The 18211-nt window shown below is 37.9% G+C and overlaps 1 protein-coding gene across 4 annotated transcripts in view; it reads left to right on the top strand.

Moving 5' to 3' along the window:
• LOC126967755 (eukaryotic translation initiation factor 4E transporter-like) overlaps nt 1-18211 on the top strand; it is a 55678-nt gene that overhangs the window by 6597 nt on the left and 30870 nt on the right. For 3 of the 4 annotated variants that reach the window (XM_050812430.1, XM_050812429.1, XM_050812427.1), the window contains exons 2-9: nt 694-862; nt 3396-3471; nt 4957-5194; nt 10294-10471; nt 11025-11117; nt 11765-11833; nt 14269-14362; nt 16382-16486. In XM_050812430.1, coding sequence (XP_050668387.1) covers nt 694-862; nt 3396-3471; nt 4957-5194; nt 10294-10471; nt 11025-11117; nt 11765-11833; nt 14269-14362; nt 16382-16486 — 1022 coding nt within the window. The remainder of the gene's footprint in view (nt 1-693; nt 863-3395; nt 3472-4956; nt 5195-10293; nt 10472-11024; nt 11118-11764; nt 11834-14268; nt 14363-16381; nt 16487-18211) is intronic. The other variant, XM_050812428.1, reaches the window with a different exon arrangement.

The following is an 18211-nucleotide window of genomic DNA, read 5'->3' as shown; positions in this document are numbered from 1 at the left end:
TAATTTTACAATAATAACACTGAAAAATATATATTATAAACCATAAGAATAAATCACTAAAAAAAAAAAAAATACCTACTCAGTACCAGACAATAATTAGCAATGTTTATAAGTATAATTATTATTTATTTGACATTCACCATTCACTTTTGATTGTTAATGTAATATTGTCTTCTTAAAAATGTTTTGTTTTCTTAAAAATGTAACGAACCTCTTCTTCTGACTGTACAAGGAAATTCAAATTTCAAGCTTAGAATTTCTGTAAATATAGAAATACTGCTACAAATGCAAAAACGTCTCGAAAGTAATTTATCTGTACATAACATGTCATATACGGCGCCTATTTCTGCAGTAATGTAGCGTAAAGCATTACTGTGTTTCTGCCTAAAGGGCGCCGTAGCTAGTGAAATTACTGGGCAAATGAGACTTAACATCTTACGTCTCAAGGTGACGAGCGTAATTGTAGTGCGGCTTAGAATTTTTGGGTTTTCAAGAATACTGAGCGGCACTGCATTGTACTAGGTAGGGCGTATCACTTACCATCAGCTGAACGTCCTGCGCGTCTCGTCCCTTATTTTCATAAAAAAAAAATATATTGTCGTAAGAAAACGAGAATAGGACTCTACTCGTTCCAGTACTAATTCCCTTATTTCCATAAACGACAGATACTTTATACTTTGTATGTTTTATCAGGTCACGAAGAGAATGGTATGTCGGGGGGAGGTGACCCCGCGGTACTCGCCGTTGGCCCAGCCCGGAAACCTTTCACCTACACCATTGAGCAGCTTATGCGGATACGAAACTCACCGCTGGTCACCCAGGGTCTGGAGAACGCGTTCGCTGGCTGCGAAGCATTGGCTCTGTAAGTATCTTTTTTTATATGGAAAAGGAGGACAAACGAGCGTACGGGTCACCTGGTGTTAAGCGATCACCGCCGCCCATATTCTCTTGCAACACCAGAGGATGCGCTACGCGCTTTTTTTGACGGTACCCATGTATTGTCCCGGAAACACCGCACAAGGAAGCTCATCCACAGCTTTACAGTACGTGGAAAAAAAGCGTGGAGGACGCATCCACATGGCGGGGATGATATCCTAATTTGTGGCGTGTCGTGCGAAGTGCGAGTATATTTTGCATACATTTACCAGGATTATACATAGTAGGATTATGCATTTGTCCGCAGCTTCTTCGCCTTAAATTCGTATCACACTCCGTTGTTAACACTTAAAAATGTTCACATAAAACGTACCATGGATCCCTGACAACGTGTGTACAAAATGAATGAAATTTCATGATTATCGGTTGAGTATTTAAGGCGTGAAAGTATAATTATTAGTCCGGTCAATCTAGACCAAAAAATGAGAGTGAAGGTGCATAAAATCAACAAGCTTGAATATCAGGAATAATAATAACATAATTTTAAATTCCCCATCATTCCCGTGTATGGAAAAAAAAATAATTTAATTAAATTACTTGAGGTTGTAGATCATAAAATTATCTATAAAAAATTCACCCATACTTTTGACTTTGAGCCACCGCTTCTCACATAGACCAAGTATAGTATCTAGACTAATTGATAGCTTCCGTCTCACCCACACGAGAAAAAGAAAAACTTATGCGAATCTTATGTAAAGAAATGAGATACAGTGATTAAATTTTTTGTTTCGCCATGCGTGCAGGTTTTTTCAAGGTCAGCACACCCGGTGTGCTAAACAAACTTGACAGCGCTGCACAGATATTTTGTTTACTTTTATTTGCGTCTATAAAAATAAGCTATTATTGTTGTGAAACGTGTGAAATATCCACTACTTATTCAACATCAGTGACAATTTTAAGTACAATCGAAGAAAATATGGTGCGATGTTGTGTTTTTGGATGTAAAAGTGATAGTGAAAAAACACTTGTGTTATATTATATATCTATATATATAGGATATTATCTGAATCATGTTGGCCACGGACATGGCAAGAAAGAAATTGATGACTTTGACATTACAGTAGCAGGCCAAAAACTAGAAAGAGTGCGCAAATACAAATATCTAGGTACGTGGTTAAATGACAACTGGAATAGCGACCAAGAAATTAAGACCAGAATTGAAGTGGCTCGAAGCACCTTTAGTAAAATGAAAAAAGTGCTGTGCAACCGTGGTCTTAAGATTTCCTTGCGCACTCGTTTACTGCACTGTTACATCTGGCCCATACTTCTATACGGATGTGAGGCGTGGACTATAAAAGAAGACCTCAGAAAACGTATAGAAGCTTTTGAAATGTGGGCATATAGACGAAAAGTTGCCGGAAGAAGAGGCGTAGGTCGCAGAAAAAAGTCTTGGCTGCGCAACATCCGAGAGTGGACTGGCATTGCGAGTGCGGCAGAACTATTTTGTCTCGCGAAGGACAAACAATTAAAACTACCAAGCTGACCGCCAACCTTCGCTAGTCGGAGAGGCACGCGAAGAAGAAGAAGAATGTTGGCCACGCCAAACCGATGTCTAGTTACTATACTTGGTCTAAGATATAGCGATAAAAAGTAAGCGCGCTAAGTAGACTTCTTCAATGGAACAGAGGGTAGCGTGGAAACGAGCGCGTATTATGACGATAGCAACTTCAACTTTTTGAATAGTTCTCAGAAACGGTGGCTCGTAGGAGAAAAAGAATAGATAATTTTATGATCTACAATAATTTTTGTCTTTTATGATAAATCTTACAGTTTTGCTGAAAATCGCGAAATATAACACTTTCTGACCTTTGACCTCACTCGAGGTAAATATTTATCCATACACGGTAATGATGGGGACCTTAAAATTTCATTTATAGCTGACATGGCAAACGTTGTCTTGCCATATAAATTATATATTATGTAAACTTTCCTTGAGATTAAACGAATCTATTGCAAAAGATTTCATTGAGATTTCAGGTCGAATAGTTTAGGGGTTATTAGGGAACATACAAACATACATTATCTTTTATATATATCGATTATGTTCTTAACAATTTTAGTTTTGCTTGTTGTGATTATACGCACCTTCTAATGTCTAGACTCTTGATAATAGTTTCTCAACCTTACTGTGCTCACCGCCCACTTTGAGAATATGTTTTTTTCTAGAGTATCTTCGTGTATTTTTTTGCCTTTTTAGACTATATTTTAAATCAACCCACGCCCCGTCTGCGCCATCTCAATGCCCCCTAATTTTCTCTGGGTCTTCTACTGCCCCCCCCGAAAGTCTCAAACCCCCACAAGGGGGCGTTATCGCCCACGTTGAGATCCTTTGCTCTAGATTGACCGGACTATAACAAACAAATTATATTCGTATTTATGACGTAACGATTTCAGTTGGTTGGTACTTTTTTTGCGTGTGTCAAGAAAACATCTGAACTGATTTGATTTTTTTGTTGAAGGGTGCTGAAGAAGAATCCCGATTCTCCAACGGAAGAAGATAACGGTTCCAAGGGGGAGGGGAGCGGTAACAATAAGGTTTGTTATTGTTTTATTAAGGAGTAGGCACTTCTAGTGTTTCAGAATGATCATAAGACATTTGTTTTCTTTTTTGCTCGTTAAAATGCCTTTACGCGGTATGCCACAGATCAGCGCGATTTTGGCGTCCGCGCAGCGTTCTGTCTATAATTAGGATGATTTGAGTGAATGTATCGGAAAGCTATTGCAACAAGCTATAGGACCATGCAAAATAAACCATCTTATAAACAAAATAAGGGTCAGAACTTGGTGAGGGTTACTCACGGTTCATCAGTGTGAGTACCGACTAGTTTCCTTCATCCGGATGAGTGTAGGGAGTTCGCGATAACGTCCCGTCTGTTACTGCGGACTTGTGCTCGCAGTGCGCACACCGCGTGCACCGTATCACTGACACGGTGTCACTATTGGTATCCACTGGTGCACAAAATGTACTCACAATGTCCACTACGTGATCATCGGCACTATGGGTCTTTTTTTAATGAAAATAAGGGATGAGACGAGCAGGACGTTCAGCTGATTACAATGCAGTGCCGCTCAGGATTCTTGAAAAACCCCAATAATTCTGAGCGGCACTACAACTGCGCTCGTCACCTTGAGAGATAAGATGTTAAGTCTCATTTGCCCAGTAATTTCACTAGCTACGGCGCCCTTTAGACTGAAACACAGTAATGCTTACATATTACTGCTTCATGGCAGAAATAGGCGCATTATTGAGACGCGTTTTGCAACACTGGTTTCCAAGTAGGTGGCAGAGCCCAACCCTTGTCTCTATTAAAATTAGGGCGACGGTCGATTTCTATGGCTTCCACCAGCTTGTGAGACGCAAAGCTTTTTTTATCACGAGCCAATACTTTTACCATATCGAACCTACTATAATTTGACGTGAGTAAAGCCGTATTACTAAATAAGTTAACGATGTCTCGCGAAAGTTTTAATAATTTAACCTTATGGTTAGGTGACGAAGGTATTCTTAAAGTCCTCTGGTGTTGGGTATGTCACCCATATTGCATACATGTGGCTTTAGACGTTTATTGTTCCATAAAGGTATTTCTACTTCAATGGAACTTACAGGCTATGTTATAAAAAGTGGCTTACAAAATTGCATACAGTAAATACATAGTAATTGAAATAGGTTAAGTAGGTAAGTATAGCTTATATAAATTTCTAATACATAAAAATATAATATCAGTGGGTAGTTTTAAAACATCATCGCATTAAAATCATACCGACGCGGGACGGTCGACGTCAACAGTCGACGCGAGCCACGGATGAGTCACCACTCGCTACTCAGTTACTCACAACTTACTACACAAGATTACATAGATTCATGGATAACGAGTTACTAGATGTGACAACAGAAAATATTCTATTTAATGAGTGAGCAATTAATTTCAAGAAGTTTCTATTTTTGTTCAAGTTTTATTTATGCTTAAATTGCATGTGTGTGTAATTTGGCTGACCAACATTTCTCATATTTTGACTCAGGCTGGTTTCGGTCGAGACCGTGATCGTGAACGCGAGCGACGCTCGGCGGACCCTCGTGAGCGTGTTCGTAAAGAGAGCGAGACCGGATCAGGCATCGTCCTGTCCCCGCAGCGGCGCTCCTTCACTTCGGGCTGCGGTGGGCCTGGCTCGGTAGCACAGCCCCCACCTCAGCTGACTCGAACCAGGCCGGAGTCGCCACTCTCCACCGCGACCCCGCAGATACAGAAGACTGAGCAAGGTGAGCCTCTGACCTGTATAGATACCACTGGATAGGTTATTCCATATGTTTGACAGCAAATTTTATTATGTCTATTTGAATGGCCACTCGCGGTCGTCCACAGAACTAATTTTGACAAATGGCTGCGAGAGAAGCGTACAGTACTCTGAAGTATTTTTGCATTTTGAATTAATTTCGTTCGTTTTCCGTGTTATTTATACTTCAGGAATCAACATAATAACGTACACAATTTTTATCTTTTTGTGAATAGTTTCACCATCTATCGATGTTTGTTTAGCTGAGGTTTTCATCACTAGTTTTAGTACCGCAGACTCTCACTACATGGCCAACAGCGCCAAAATGGTGAATATCAAACAGGCACAAAAGCACTTTGACAGCCGCCAGTACAGTGGTATATAAAAGAGGTCAGTGAAGGTGAGCTGTCGATAAGGGGTCATCTGCGCCTTTAGGTTACCTGGAAGAGTTCGCTGAATATCGATTAGGACGCTGAATAGCGATAAGAACGCTGAATAGCGATTAGGACGCTGAATAGCGATAAGCACGCTGAATAGCGATAAGCACACTGAATAGCGATAAGCACGCTGAATAGCGATAAGCACGCTGAATAGCGATTAGAACGCTGAATAGCGATTAGGACGCTGAATAGCGATAAGCACGCTGAATAGCGATAAGCACGCTGAATAGCGATAAGCACGCTGAATAGCGATTAGGACGCTGAATAGCGATAAGAACGCTGAATAGCGATTAGGACGCTTAATTGTGCTACTATAACTATTATGTACTTACAAATTTTATAATTTTTATTTCTTTAGTGCAAAAGGGTTTTTTTAGTGAAAGTAAGGGACGAGACGATCAGGACGTTCAGCTGACGGTAACTGATACGCCATGCCCATTACAATACAGTGCCGCAAAGGATTCTTGAATACCCCCAAAATTCTGAGCGGCACTACAATAATTGCGCCCGTCACGTTGAAACATAAGATGTTAGTCAGGTCAGTTAGGCAGATATAGGCGCCATTCATTCATTTTTGATATACTAATTTCATGATTTTTCCCCCAAGCCTTTCTGAACAAACTTGTTGTCTCATACAGCTAAGTAGTTGTGGAATTATCTGTTGGTTGCAGCATTCCCGAACCGATATGACTTAGATTCCTTCGAAAATTGTGCATACCTCAGGTACTGCATATGTCCATTTGCAGCTGTATAAATTAAGTTACTATCAGGTAAGCCGCTTATCCTATTGCCCTATCAAAGAACCCACCCCTCAGTTTATATGCTTACAATCCTCGTTATTCACTACTTATCTGAATAAATAAACCTACACAAAAAAGTACAAGCTATAAGAATAACTTTTCTGAGAGAAGTACCAAAAAAAAGCGTCACGCCATGCGAAAAAACTTAACTTCAAAGAAAAGTGGTAGTTCAAAAAGGCTCGGCAGTGTTAACTATAACCAATAGCAACCTACAAATAAGACTTAAGGATATGTGTAACAGGATTAAGTAGTGTTCATAGCTCGAAATGCTATACTTTCACCACAAAACTTGTCTAAAAACACCATGTTTGCGTGTTTTCTGCTTACTCTTCGCCTTAATAACATTGCATCAAATTCGATCAAGTAGCTTTTATTATCCCGACACGGCCAGAAGTATGTACGGTATGTACATACTTAGTAAGTACTCAACGAATAATAAGTCAAGGTCACGACGTCAGCATTCCTTAAACTGCGCAGTCAATTACTTAATGCAACTTTATTTAACCGCTCGCAAAATAAGAAGATTATGCGTTTTCTATAAATAGGTCAAGGACACTTCGCAGCCACCAGCGTCTTGTAAACACTCGCGGGATAAGGTTGTGTGTTATAATATAAAGTAGAAAACAGTTATTGTTTATTATTAATACTTATTGTTGTACGCACTTGAAATTATTATATTGTTATTGAATCCATTCAGTGTTGATAACGCTCGCGATAAGGAAGTGTGTGCATGTTTGCAATATATTATTATAATTATGAAAAAACAATGAGAGAATCTGGGTTAAGTACAAAAAGTAAGCATTTATTTTTCTGACAGTACTAACAACAAGAGTCACAACGTTACAACGAAATGTTCAAAAATAAAGCAGCTATAGCACGAAAATATCACATGTAACAGCAATGAAACTGCAAACCGTACTGACGCAACAGGACGAGTGCGAGGGGGTGAATGGGGAACGGGAGGAAGCTTCATGTTCCAGCGAGGCCCAGAGAGTGTGTGGCCTTGGAGTAGTTGTACTATAAGACGCTATTACCGCCAAATTTCCTATCCTTACAAAATACCCTATAAAGGAGAATGTGACTCGTGGGCCTAATGTTAACAAGTTGAAATATACTTTAAAAAAAGCTTATATTTTTCTGATGTAAAATACAGAATGCTAGCTCATTTTGCAAGCTACAAATCGAAAAAACATTAAGCTAGAGAGAATCGATTAAAATGTAATCGAATGAATATTAATCGATTAAAAAAATTAAAATCCAGTTGTTTTATTTAAATAATATTAGTGCATAGTGCATATGCACCTAGCATAGTTGAACTTCTAATGGCCATGTTATGAATAAAATATATTATTTTCTAATGAGAAAAAAGAACTGAGCAATATTTAGTCAATAAATCGATTCACTTTAAAATATGTTCGGTTATAGTGAAATCCTTATTCCTGAACGCTATGTTTTGACAATGACAGACAGATCATTTCAATTCTTCGTCATTGTCATTTGTCACTTCGTTTCTTGTTGTATTCGTTGAGTTGTCGCTAGCAATCTGCTTTAAAATAGGTACTTTACGTCAACTGTTTCGGTAGGTACCACAAACTGAATTTAATGATTGGCCTTTGAATTTTTTAGCATAAGCTATAAATTTATAGCTTAAACTAAAATATTCTCTATTTTATTTACATTCTTGTACATAAAGTATTTAATGAAGGCCTATATAATACGGCAATTACAGGTGACACGGGCTTTAAGATATATCCCTTTGTTGTATGGTATTGCCAACATTGATAAAATTAAAATAAATTAATTGAAGGTACAAAATATTTTTACCTTCTTTTTTAGGCACACACGAACATTTAAAACAGGCAATACATATTTTTTTAAGTGTTAATACAGACAGCTGCTTAGACTAGCATACGTCTAGATGGACTATGACAGCTGTGAAAAAAAATTGTATTTAGAACTAACATCTATTTTGAGAAATAATAATAATATTGACACACTTTTTACACAAATTATCTTGCCCCAAGTTAAGCATACATAACCTGTGTTATGGGTTACAAGACAATGATATATTTAATACAATATACTTACTTAAACATACATAAATACATTTAAACATCCATGACTCGGAAACAAACATCCATATTCATCATATAAATGCTTGCACCTACCGGGATTCGAACCCGGGACCTCTAGCTTAGTAGGTAGGATCGCTGACCACTCGGCTATACAGGAATGCATGCACACTGACACAAAGTGTCATACAAATCGCGAGTGTAAGACGTACTAATATTCCTAGCCTGTTTTTATCGGTTGTCTAACAGCAAGAGACTATCTAGATTCTAGTCGTATTATTAATCTAAGACTGGCAAGATTTAATTCATCTTCCTTGTTATTTCCATAGTTTAAGTTCAATCGGATTTTTATTGAAGGCGCCAGACACTAGATGGCGCCTAATGAAGCTGTGGAAGATTTGTCTCGACCCATTGTTATGTTTTATATTTACTAACTTCATCCGCGAATTCGTCCGCGTGGAATCGTAACTTTGGGCAACATTTAGTATTATTTTTTAAAATACTTTGCAAACAATAACACATACAAGTTGCTGTGGCTAATAATTTTTTACAAACTACGTTATTTTTGTTTTCGCATCATTTGCTAAAACGTAATTTTTTGGCACAAAAATGTAATCAAAATAGAATTCAAAGTTAGGCGTGGCATGGATTCTTTCGTCCCCCTTTTCCATTCCCACGCAGATCGAAATTCAAAAACCGCTAGAACGAATATTTATTTCTTATCAAGTGCCTAAATACAAATTTTCATGGTGCCATCTTTGATAACGACAAACTTCAATTCAAAACTCCACCCTGTCCTTACCTATGTCCTTTTTCAAGTTCTAGTCTATTTTTGTTTAGAATTTAATCAAAATCGTTTCAGTGGCTTAGGCGTGAAGGCGTAACAAACAAACTTACACTTATAATACTAGGTAGGGATTTTATGAAATCCTAAGTACTATGATATTATATACCTGCCTACCGATGAGTTCACTTCATTTGTAGGAAATCTTAACGAGCCTATTATTGGATACGATGTATTTCTTTGAAAATATTGTATATCAATTAATTTTTGTAGTTACTCTGTCTACACGTATAAATGATCTAGGCTATTATTATTATCTTATATATAAAATTCTCGTGTCACAATGTTAGTTACCTTACTGTTCCGAAACGGCTTTACTGATTTTTACCAAATTTTATATGCATTTTCAGTAGGTCTGAGAATCGGCTACTATCTATTTTTTATACCCCTTAGTGATAAGAGTTGTTCACCCTTAACATTTTTTTTGGACAATATTTTTTTGTTATTCTGATTCGGCATTAAAAAATACATGCAACTTAAAATTTCACCCTTTTTCGATAATCACCTATTTTTGTATCGCGATTTTTATCTTATATCTTTAAACGAGCAATTCTTGTATATATATAATATGAATCTCGGAAACGGCTCCAACGATTTTCATAAAATTAAGTATGCAGGGGATTTCGGGGGTGATAAATCGATCTAGCTAGGTTTCAATTTAAAAAAATGGTTTTATCCATGTTTGAATGAGAAACAAAGGTAAATTTCGCCACTATATGCAAGACTATTATAGCTCAGATGGGACATTGGGTGATCCGGAAAGCAGAAGACCCCGGTTCGAATCCAGATGTCCTATTAGTTTTTTTTTTGTTCAAGTTTTGTACATTCTTAAAAATCCGAGCAAGGCTCGGTCGTCCGGATATTATTACTTTATATGGCAACACAATGTTTGCTGGGTCAGTTAGTTATAATGTAAAGTAATTTTCCAGTCGGTCGCCGCATCGGTTCCGGCCGCATTATGGTGCGAGACGCGGCGTCTGGCAGTTGGGAGGACAGCGAATTCCGGCAGGCGGATAACATCTACCGGCCGCCGGGAGCGCTTCGGGATCGGGACCGCGACCGGGACTCCGAGCGTGACCGCGACGACCGAAGGACTAACAGTGATAGGTGAGCTAGTGTGGTGGGGGAACGATTATGAGATATACTAATGAAATCATTCGATTATAAAAATGTCTCGATTATAAAAATTAGTAGTTACTGATTAAGTAGGTAATTGTGTCCGTAGGCAATGAAAGTGGACAAAGCGAAACAAGTATGTAAGGATCGTAGCAAGTGGAAAGAAGTGGTCTCTGCCTACCCCTACGGGAAAGAGGCTTATTTTTATGTATGTATGTATTGTATCCGCGAGTCGTCGCAGATTAAACCAAGCAAACGGGATGGTTGGTCGGGTCACCGGTCGGGTGATGAAAATCTAAATCCAACCTAAGTAGGTACACAACTAAATAATTTAATAATGACAAATTGTCTTTATTATATAAAATAACATAAAGGTAATATTTAATAATACTATTCAATTTAATTGTTTTCTAAAAATCACACAGTTTCTGTCTTTATGTCAAACAGCCGTCAGCGACTCTGCAATTCGAGTCTCTCTTTCTCTAGTTATTGCAACAGGATTAGTAATACTAATTAGTAACGTCTAATTTTATTTCATGTTTAGGTTTGAGAGGCGTTCATTCAACCGAGATTCCTTCTCTTCCGACATTAAGAGGGAAAGGGATGATCGGTTTAACAACGAGAAGAACAGAGACAGGTAATCGATATTCGATATATTTTGTTTAGTCATTATATTGTGTTTTATCTTTTAAAGGATTTCAATATTTTGGTCATGTTTGTGTTTTGTCCTATATGTATAGTCTATTTTTCGTTACTTATCTTAAATAGTAAACAAATATGGCGTACAGAGAACCAGCTCGGACCGAGTGATAATTCAGAGATGGGGATCATCGAACGAATGAACGACTGAACTGAATGGTTTTTATGTAGTGAATGAAAAGTATCCGGGTAGAAGGGTAGAAATTATACGACAAGTTATTTTAATAATTTTATTATTCTGATTCGGATGATAGAAACTTTAGCGAACCTAATAACTTTTATAATATAAATGGCCTGTGAACTGCACAATTTTTATTAAAAAACAACAAACAGTTATACACTGTAGATAGTTAAATTCATTATACGAATATTTTATAATAATAGCTCGAAGTATTAAACAAAATCTGGGTTACTTTAATAAGGATCGCCCACTATCGCTTCCCTCGATCGTATTTTATGGAACGGAATGACACATGCTATTCTTAAATTTTGACACTTTTGTGCCGGACATCTGACACATTGCAGTAACCTTTCAATTTGCACTCATGTGAACGGTTTAATAGTTTTTTGTTTAATTTTATTCAGAGAGGACAACCGCAGATCTGGTGGTCGCTACTCTCACCGACGCTATGACAAGGAGGACGAGCCCGAATGGTGAGATATTATATTTTTATTAATGCACTTTCACTTTCATTCGTACTATATTGTTCAGCGGGTACTCTTTATAAGGATACATACACTATCTGGCATCTCTCCTCATATTTGGTTTAAATGGACTTAATGTAACTAATCGAATGTAATATTGAACTTACATTGCCTAGACATGACATTAGTTCGACAAAACAATAGTTCGACGACACACAGCTTCGAAAGTTTACTTACTCCTTCGACAGTACTATTCTCTGGCAATGCACATATACGGCGAAAAAAATAAAAATAATGTAAGTAAGCATAAAAATTTGTAAAGCAGTCAGGGAAAATTATAACAGAATTCCAACACAAACCACTGCACTATGTACATATTCAACAATTATAACTTTTAACTTTCAAATATACACTCTTGGAATTGTTTAACAACATTTTATCACTGCAGAATAACTAATTCGTCTTGGTCTTCTCTCGCCGCGCTTGCGAGGGCGCGGTGGGGGAATGCTGATCGGGACTTCTTGTCCCCTGCAGCAGATTTCACTCGCCGCCCGTGGATACGGGCAGGTCATTGGGGTGGGAGCGATTGCTCCTGCTGTCCTCTACTTCGCTTTAAATGGTGTCATTTGTCGGGGGAGCGGATGCTCCCCTTTGTGGTAATCTTAGGAGCTGAGGAAGCGCCTGTTCCCTCAGCTCTGGTGTCAAGTCCGGTGAGTTATCGCCGGTTTGCGCGGACCCTGGCGATCAGCCCCGAAGAAGAAGGAGGGCAATCAGCCGGGCCGGGAGGAACTAATTTAATCGAGAGCAAGGCTTATATACCCTTCGCCACCTCTTTCCTCACCCCTCCACGACTCGCCTCATACTTCACACCGCTACACTAGCGCCATTTCTCAGACACCCGCTACAATTGTTTAGGTTAGGTTATGTTAATCTTGTCTAAGTTCAATATGACGCTGAACAAATCAGATACCATGGGATGATCTGGTGTCAGTATCAAATCAAAAAGAAATCACTTTATTGATGTAGGTCAAGGTAATGACACTTTTGAATGTAAAAATTTTGTCTTTTTTGGATATAAAATCCACCGTTGAGCTTTAATAAGGAGAAGAAGTGGCAAACAACTCATTGCCACTCTTTAAAATCAACATTTACATCTTCATCGTTTTTCAAATCATTTCAGTTACAATTTATGTGAAGTGATGCAGCAAAAATGCTAATGCAATTATAAAAATATAGTAACATTTAATTTTAAAACCGTGAAGCTAGAGTTTCTGGTTAACTGCAGGATAACTGCCACCACAACTAGCGCCCGTTGACGAGCATGACAACTCCCCTTTTTACCAGCACGAGGCTCCTTTGCACAGGAACTACAGCGACGCCTATTTCTGCTGTGAAGCAGTAATGTGTAAACATTAATGTGTTTCGGTCTGAAGGGCGCCGTAGCTAGTGAAATTACTGGGCATGTGAGACTTAACATGTTATGTCGCAAGGTGACGAGCGCAAGCGTAGTGCCGCTCAAAATTTTTGTTTTTTTCAAGAATCCTGAGCGGCACTGCATTGTAATGTGTGGGGCGTATCAATTGCCATCAGCTGAACGTCCTGCTCGTCTTGTCCCTTATTTTTATAAAAAATCAGCTTAAAACATTCGTCTGCGCTTAACACGTCGAGCCGGATCACTTCACACACTTGTGTGTCTTCTACCCCATTTATAACATGGAGTTTTCCAAAGAACTATTTATCATGGGCGCCGAATTCCACCATCGCACCGCATGCAACATATAAAAATATCATCCTCACAAATTGTGGGTATGTGTGGCGTCCTCGTTGCGTTTTCAAACTTTCATCCGAATTGTGGAATAACTTTTTCATTTCTCATACTCGGAAAGTATTGTTGTTTTGATCTGATTATTGGGTACAAAGGTACAAAATGCTGCTTCCCTCCACAGAGAGGGAAAAACTCATACAAATTACTTTTGTAAATGTTGTCTGCTGTGAAGAGTTTTATGTAAAAGAAAAATTAATAAAAAACATGCTGCAGCCATGTGACTTTCTAAACAGCCAGTGTGAACTTAGCGCAAACTTCTTTGAGCGGAATAAGCCGCAACAATTACGGTGAGTTCCATATTTAAAATTCAAAAAGTTGACATAAATTGTCCTAATATGACAAATTAATTTTAAATAGATACTACTAATATTATTACATATTATACACATAACAACTAGTTTTGTTTTCCTCATATTCGAAATGAAAAGTAGAGTGTTTAACACGGGTAAAAAAATCAATTCCTACTCGGACTATAACCGTCTTAATACCTCGGGAATTTATTCTTTCGACCCTCGGTTAACAACCTACTATTCTTGCGCGGTATTTTCAGCGCGTACTTCTCAAAAGGCCGGCAATACAATTTTTTTGACCAAACCGGTTGTTGACCAAATTGTTGCAGGTTTAGCGGAGGGCCAACTTCCAAGTTGGAGACTATAGAGCTTCGTGGGTTCGATGAGCCGATCAAGGAGAAGCTAAAAGGAAAGGATAATGAGGTGAGTGTACTATTATTATTATTATTGGAAGCAACTCTCTACTTATTTAAAATGCAATGTTGGATATTACTTTTTTTATACGGCTTTCACTCTATGTTAGAGTGAAGTGGCCGGTAATGTCAACGCGTTATAAGTGCGCTTTCACACTACGTTTAACCGGTGGGAGGCTCCTTTGCACAGCATGCCGGCTAGATTAGGAGTACAACAACGGCGCCTATTTCTGCCGTGAAGCTGTAATGTGTAAAATTTACTGTGCTTCGGTCTGAAGGGCGCCGTAGCTAGTGAAATGACTGGGCAAATGACACTTAAAATCTTTTGTCTCAAGGTGACTACCACAATTGTAATGGCGCTCAGAATTTTTGGGATTTTCAATAATCCTGAGCACGTCCTGCTCGTCTCGTCTCGTATTTTCACTAAAAAATATACGTCCGATCAGTGAAAATACGGTGCAGAGCAGTCGTAGAGCTATTTCTATGATTGTTTACGCACTAGATCCGGCTTCTGTCATCCGATAATCTGAATTTCGAGAAGATTATTGACGGACCGAAGTAGCGATAGTATTATTTGTATGAACGCTTGCGCACTGCGTCCGAACCGAATCCGGGATTCCGACCTGTGTTGGAGCACAGAGGCAGTGGCGCGATGGTATATGTAGCCGGGGGGCGACCAGTTATGCATAATGTTTCCCTACAATGGTTTTACGTTAATCGAAAATGTGGAAAATAAACCCTGCTTAAGGGACAAATCAATAGTAGATTACAAAAACACAACATCGATCAGAAATGCATGGATTGAAATATGCAAGTTCTTTGAGCCTGAATGAATGAATGCTCTGCTGTAACATGTCAAAAAGTGGCCCCTGAATTGCTTGGAATTGGATCAGAGAACAGACTAGTGCGTAAGCAATATCCGAATTTGGTCCGAGATTTCTAGATCTAGATTTTCTAGATCGGAATCTGATCGGACGTAGTGCGAAAGCGCTCCTACGTCACTCGAGTCATTCGGATGTGTTCGCCGTAGTTCGGCGTAGTTATCGCGAAACGTTGGCTGCGCCTGTATTTACAAATTTTTCTTTTCGTATGTGTTGTTTTCAACTTACGGCGCTGTTTACGACTCTTATTTACTTTTTATGAGATAATTAAAACACGATTCATATATTGGATGCCGCACCTTACAAACTAATTTGTCATGTAAATTACAGCCATTGTAAAACACTATATTTGATTGAAAAGAGTGGCCGTTGAGTTTCTTGTATCTTCTTCCGAACATGGTAAATACAGTAATAAAAAAAAATTATAGTGACTATTCAAAAGCGCTCAGTTTAACTAATTGAATAAAGACAAAAGATAACACAAAACTACAAAGCTGTGGAATGATATTCCTTGTGCGGTGTTTCTGGGACGATACGACATAGGTACCTTCAAAAGAAATGCGTACACCTTCCTAAAAGGCCGGCAACGCTCCTGTGATTCCACTGGAATTGCAAGAGAATGTGGGCGACGGTGATCACTTAACAACTTGTGACCCGTACGCTCGTTTGTCCTCCTTTTCCGTATAAAAAATAAAGTTTATTTGACTTTGACATTATTTCAAGCAGTGCCAGTTTTCTTCGCGGTCCTTTACCGTTGTCGTCCAGAAATAATACCTCTAACACACGGACAAGTAAAAAATAAGGACTCCGTGTCACCTTACATAACAGTGTAGCACCAAAACAAGCCGATTAACGTGTAAATACATACCCCACGCACACACGTACACTACTACAGGCCGATTGGCGGCCATTACGAGAATTGTCATCGTCTGTGACAGATCAGTTTGCGTCGCAATAAAATATTTTAAAAATGCCATCGTGCGTCGTGAAAAAGTGTAAAAACAATAACATAAATAAAGTTTTTGTGGATATATGATTATTTAAGGGAGAAAAAATTGTGTAACTGGTATCCCCCGTAACCACACACACTAGCATAAAGGTGCTTCACTTGCTAATATCACGGCACTAACAATGTATTTTTGTTGCAGCAGAAGTGGAGTAAGAGTAATAAGAACGCGTCATCGCCGGCTTCTGACAAGTGGAAGGGAGAGTCTCAGTCGCCGGTGCCGCAGCCCGTCGAGAACAATACTGATGTGAGTATAACTAGACCACAACCATTGCCGTTTAATAAGTTAGCTAAATTACAAATAAATAAAAAAGACGTGTGGCACTCGGGGACTGCCGCGGTAAAGCTAATGCTAAGCATAGCATTTTTTATCGACTTATGCAATTATAATTATTTATTTATTTTATTTATGCAGTTGTTTTTTTATAAAATTAATTACTTGCAAGATTTGATTACAGACCGACAATGGGACAAGTGAAACTAAATAAAAATGCTTGTCATAATAATAAAAAATAAAGAAACGTGATAAAAAAAAAAAAAAATTAAATAAAAATCAAGACGTACCCCAGGCTCGAACCTGGGACTTTCTGCACATAAATCTAAGTAATAACCGCTGTTCCACGGCAACTGTAATGACCGTGGCGAAATATCTATATAGATCTAGTAAGTGGGGTCTTAGGTTATTTTCGTTACGGAATTTCTGGATTCGGTCTCCACGCTCAAGGCCCGCGATAGAAGCTATGCAATAGCTTAATAAGAAAATCACTTATGTAATTCTTAAGTTAAAGGAATCAATTAAGCACAAATTAAAAACATGAAATTAAAATTTTGGGTAGGTACTTTTAATCATTGCAACAGATAATATAAATAATTAAAATCATAAAATATCCATAGTAAGTACTTCAATGTACTACATAATAATTTTAAAGTTAATTTTTTTCCAAACTTGTTATTCCTAATGTGTCATATTCAGTTTTTTAATTCTTTGACGCGCGATCCGGTTGTGTCTACGTTGTTTGTGCTACCATATTTTATTTATTCAAATTCAAATATTTTTATTCAAAATTGGATTTACGGAGTTAATAACACCTACACATATATGTAAACAGAATAAATAAAGGCACATGAGACACTCGCATCTTTAAGTTTGATCATAATGAGCGCAGTGCTCGTGCTTGTATTCCGGTATTCTATGCCATAAGTCGATTTATGATGCGTTATAAAATATCAATCTGTCTGTTCGACCATTGCGTGGACGTGTCCAGTTGATTTTAATAACAGATACTAATTCAAATTCAAATATTTTTATTCAAAATAGGATTTAAAATCACTTATTGAACGTCAAAAACTACCACCCATTCAAAAGAGACTGCCTCAGACCTGAAAAGAATGGGCGCAAGAAACTCAGCGGGATTTTTTTTAATATAAAATATGGATTACAATGTGATATCGTACAATAAACATTTATAATTAAAGAGCCTTAGGGTGTTTGCTTTATTCCCAGTCCGTGGTGTCATTAAGAAAATCGTTTATGCTATAGTAACCTTTTCAACACAAACATTTTTTAACAATTCTTGTAAATTTCGTAACACATTTGTTTTGTACATTTTCTGGGATCATATTGTAGAAGCATATACATCGCCCAACTAAAGACTTACTAACTCTATCCAACCGAGTAGTACGAATAACAAGTTTATGTTTGTTCCTCGTGTTAACATTATGAATGTCACGGTTTCTAGAAAATTCCTCAATGTGCTTATGAACATACAGAAGTATTGTTCTAATAGTTTTTGACTAATTGTGACTACTCACCGATTCTCATATTATTTGTGTGTAGTTATATTTTGTTGTACTATTAGATATTAGTGAACCTTTCTTTTGTTACTTTTCATACTCGTTTGCTTTGTACGTAAATTAGTTACTTTTTACTTTTAAGATAATTTAAGTTTTCTCATTAAGTGTTTTGTTAAAG

This window comes from Leptidea sinapis, chromosome 13, assembly GCF_905404315.1.
Source record: "Leptidea sinapis chromosome 13, ilLepSina1.1, whole genome shotgun sequence".
NCBI classification, from domain to species: Eukaryota; Metazoa; Arthropoda; class Insecta; order Lepidoptera; family Pieridae; genus Leptidea; species Leptidea sinapis.
Note: the sequence above shows the minus strand (reverse complement) of the source record. Positions and strands in the feature narration are given on the sequence as shown.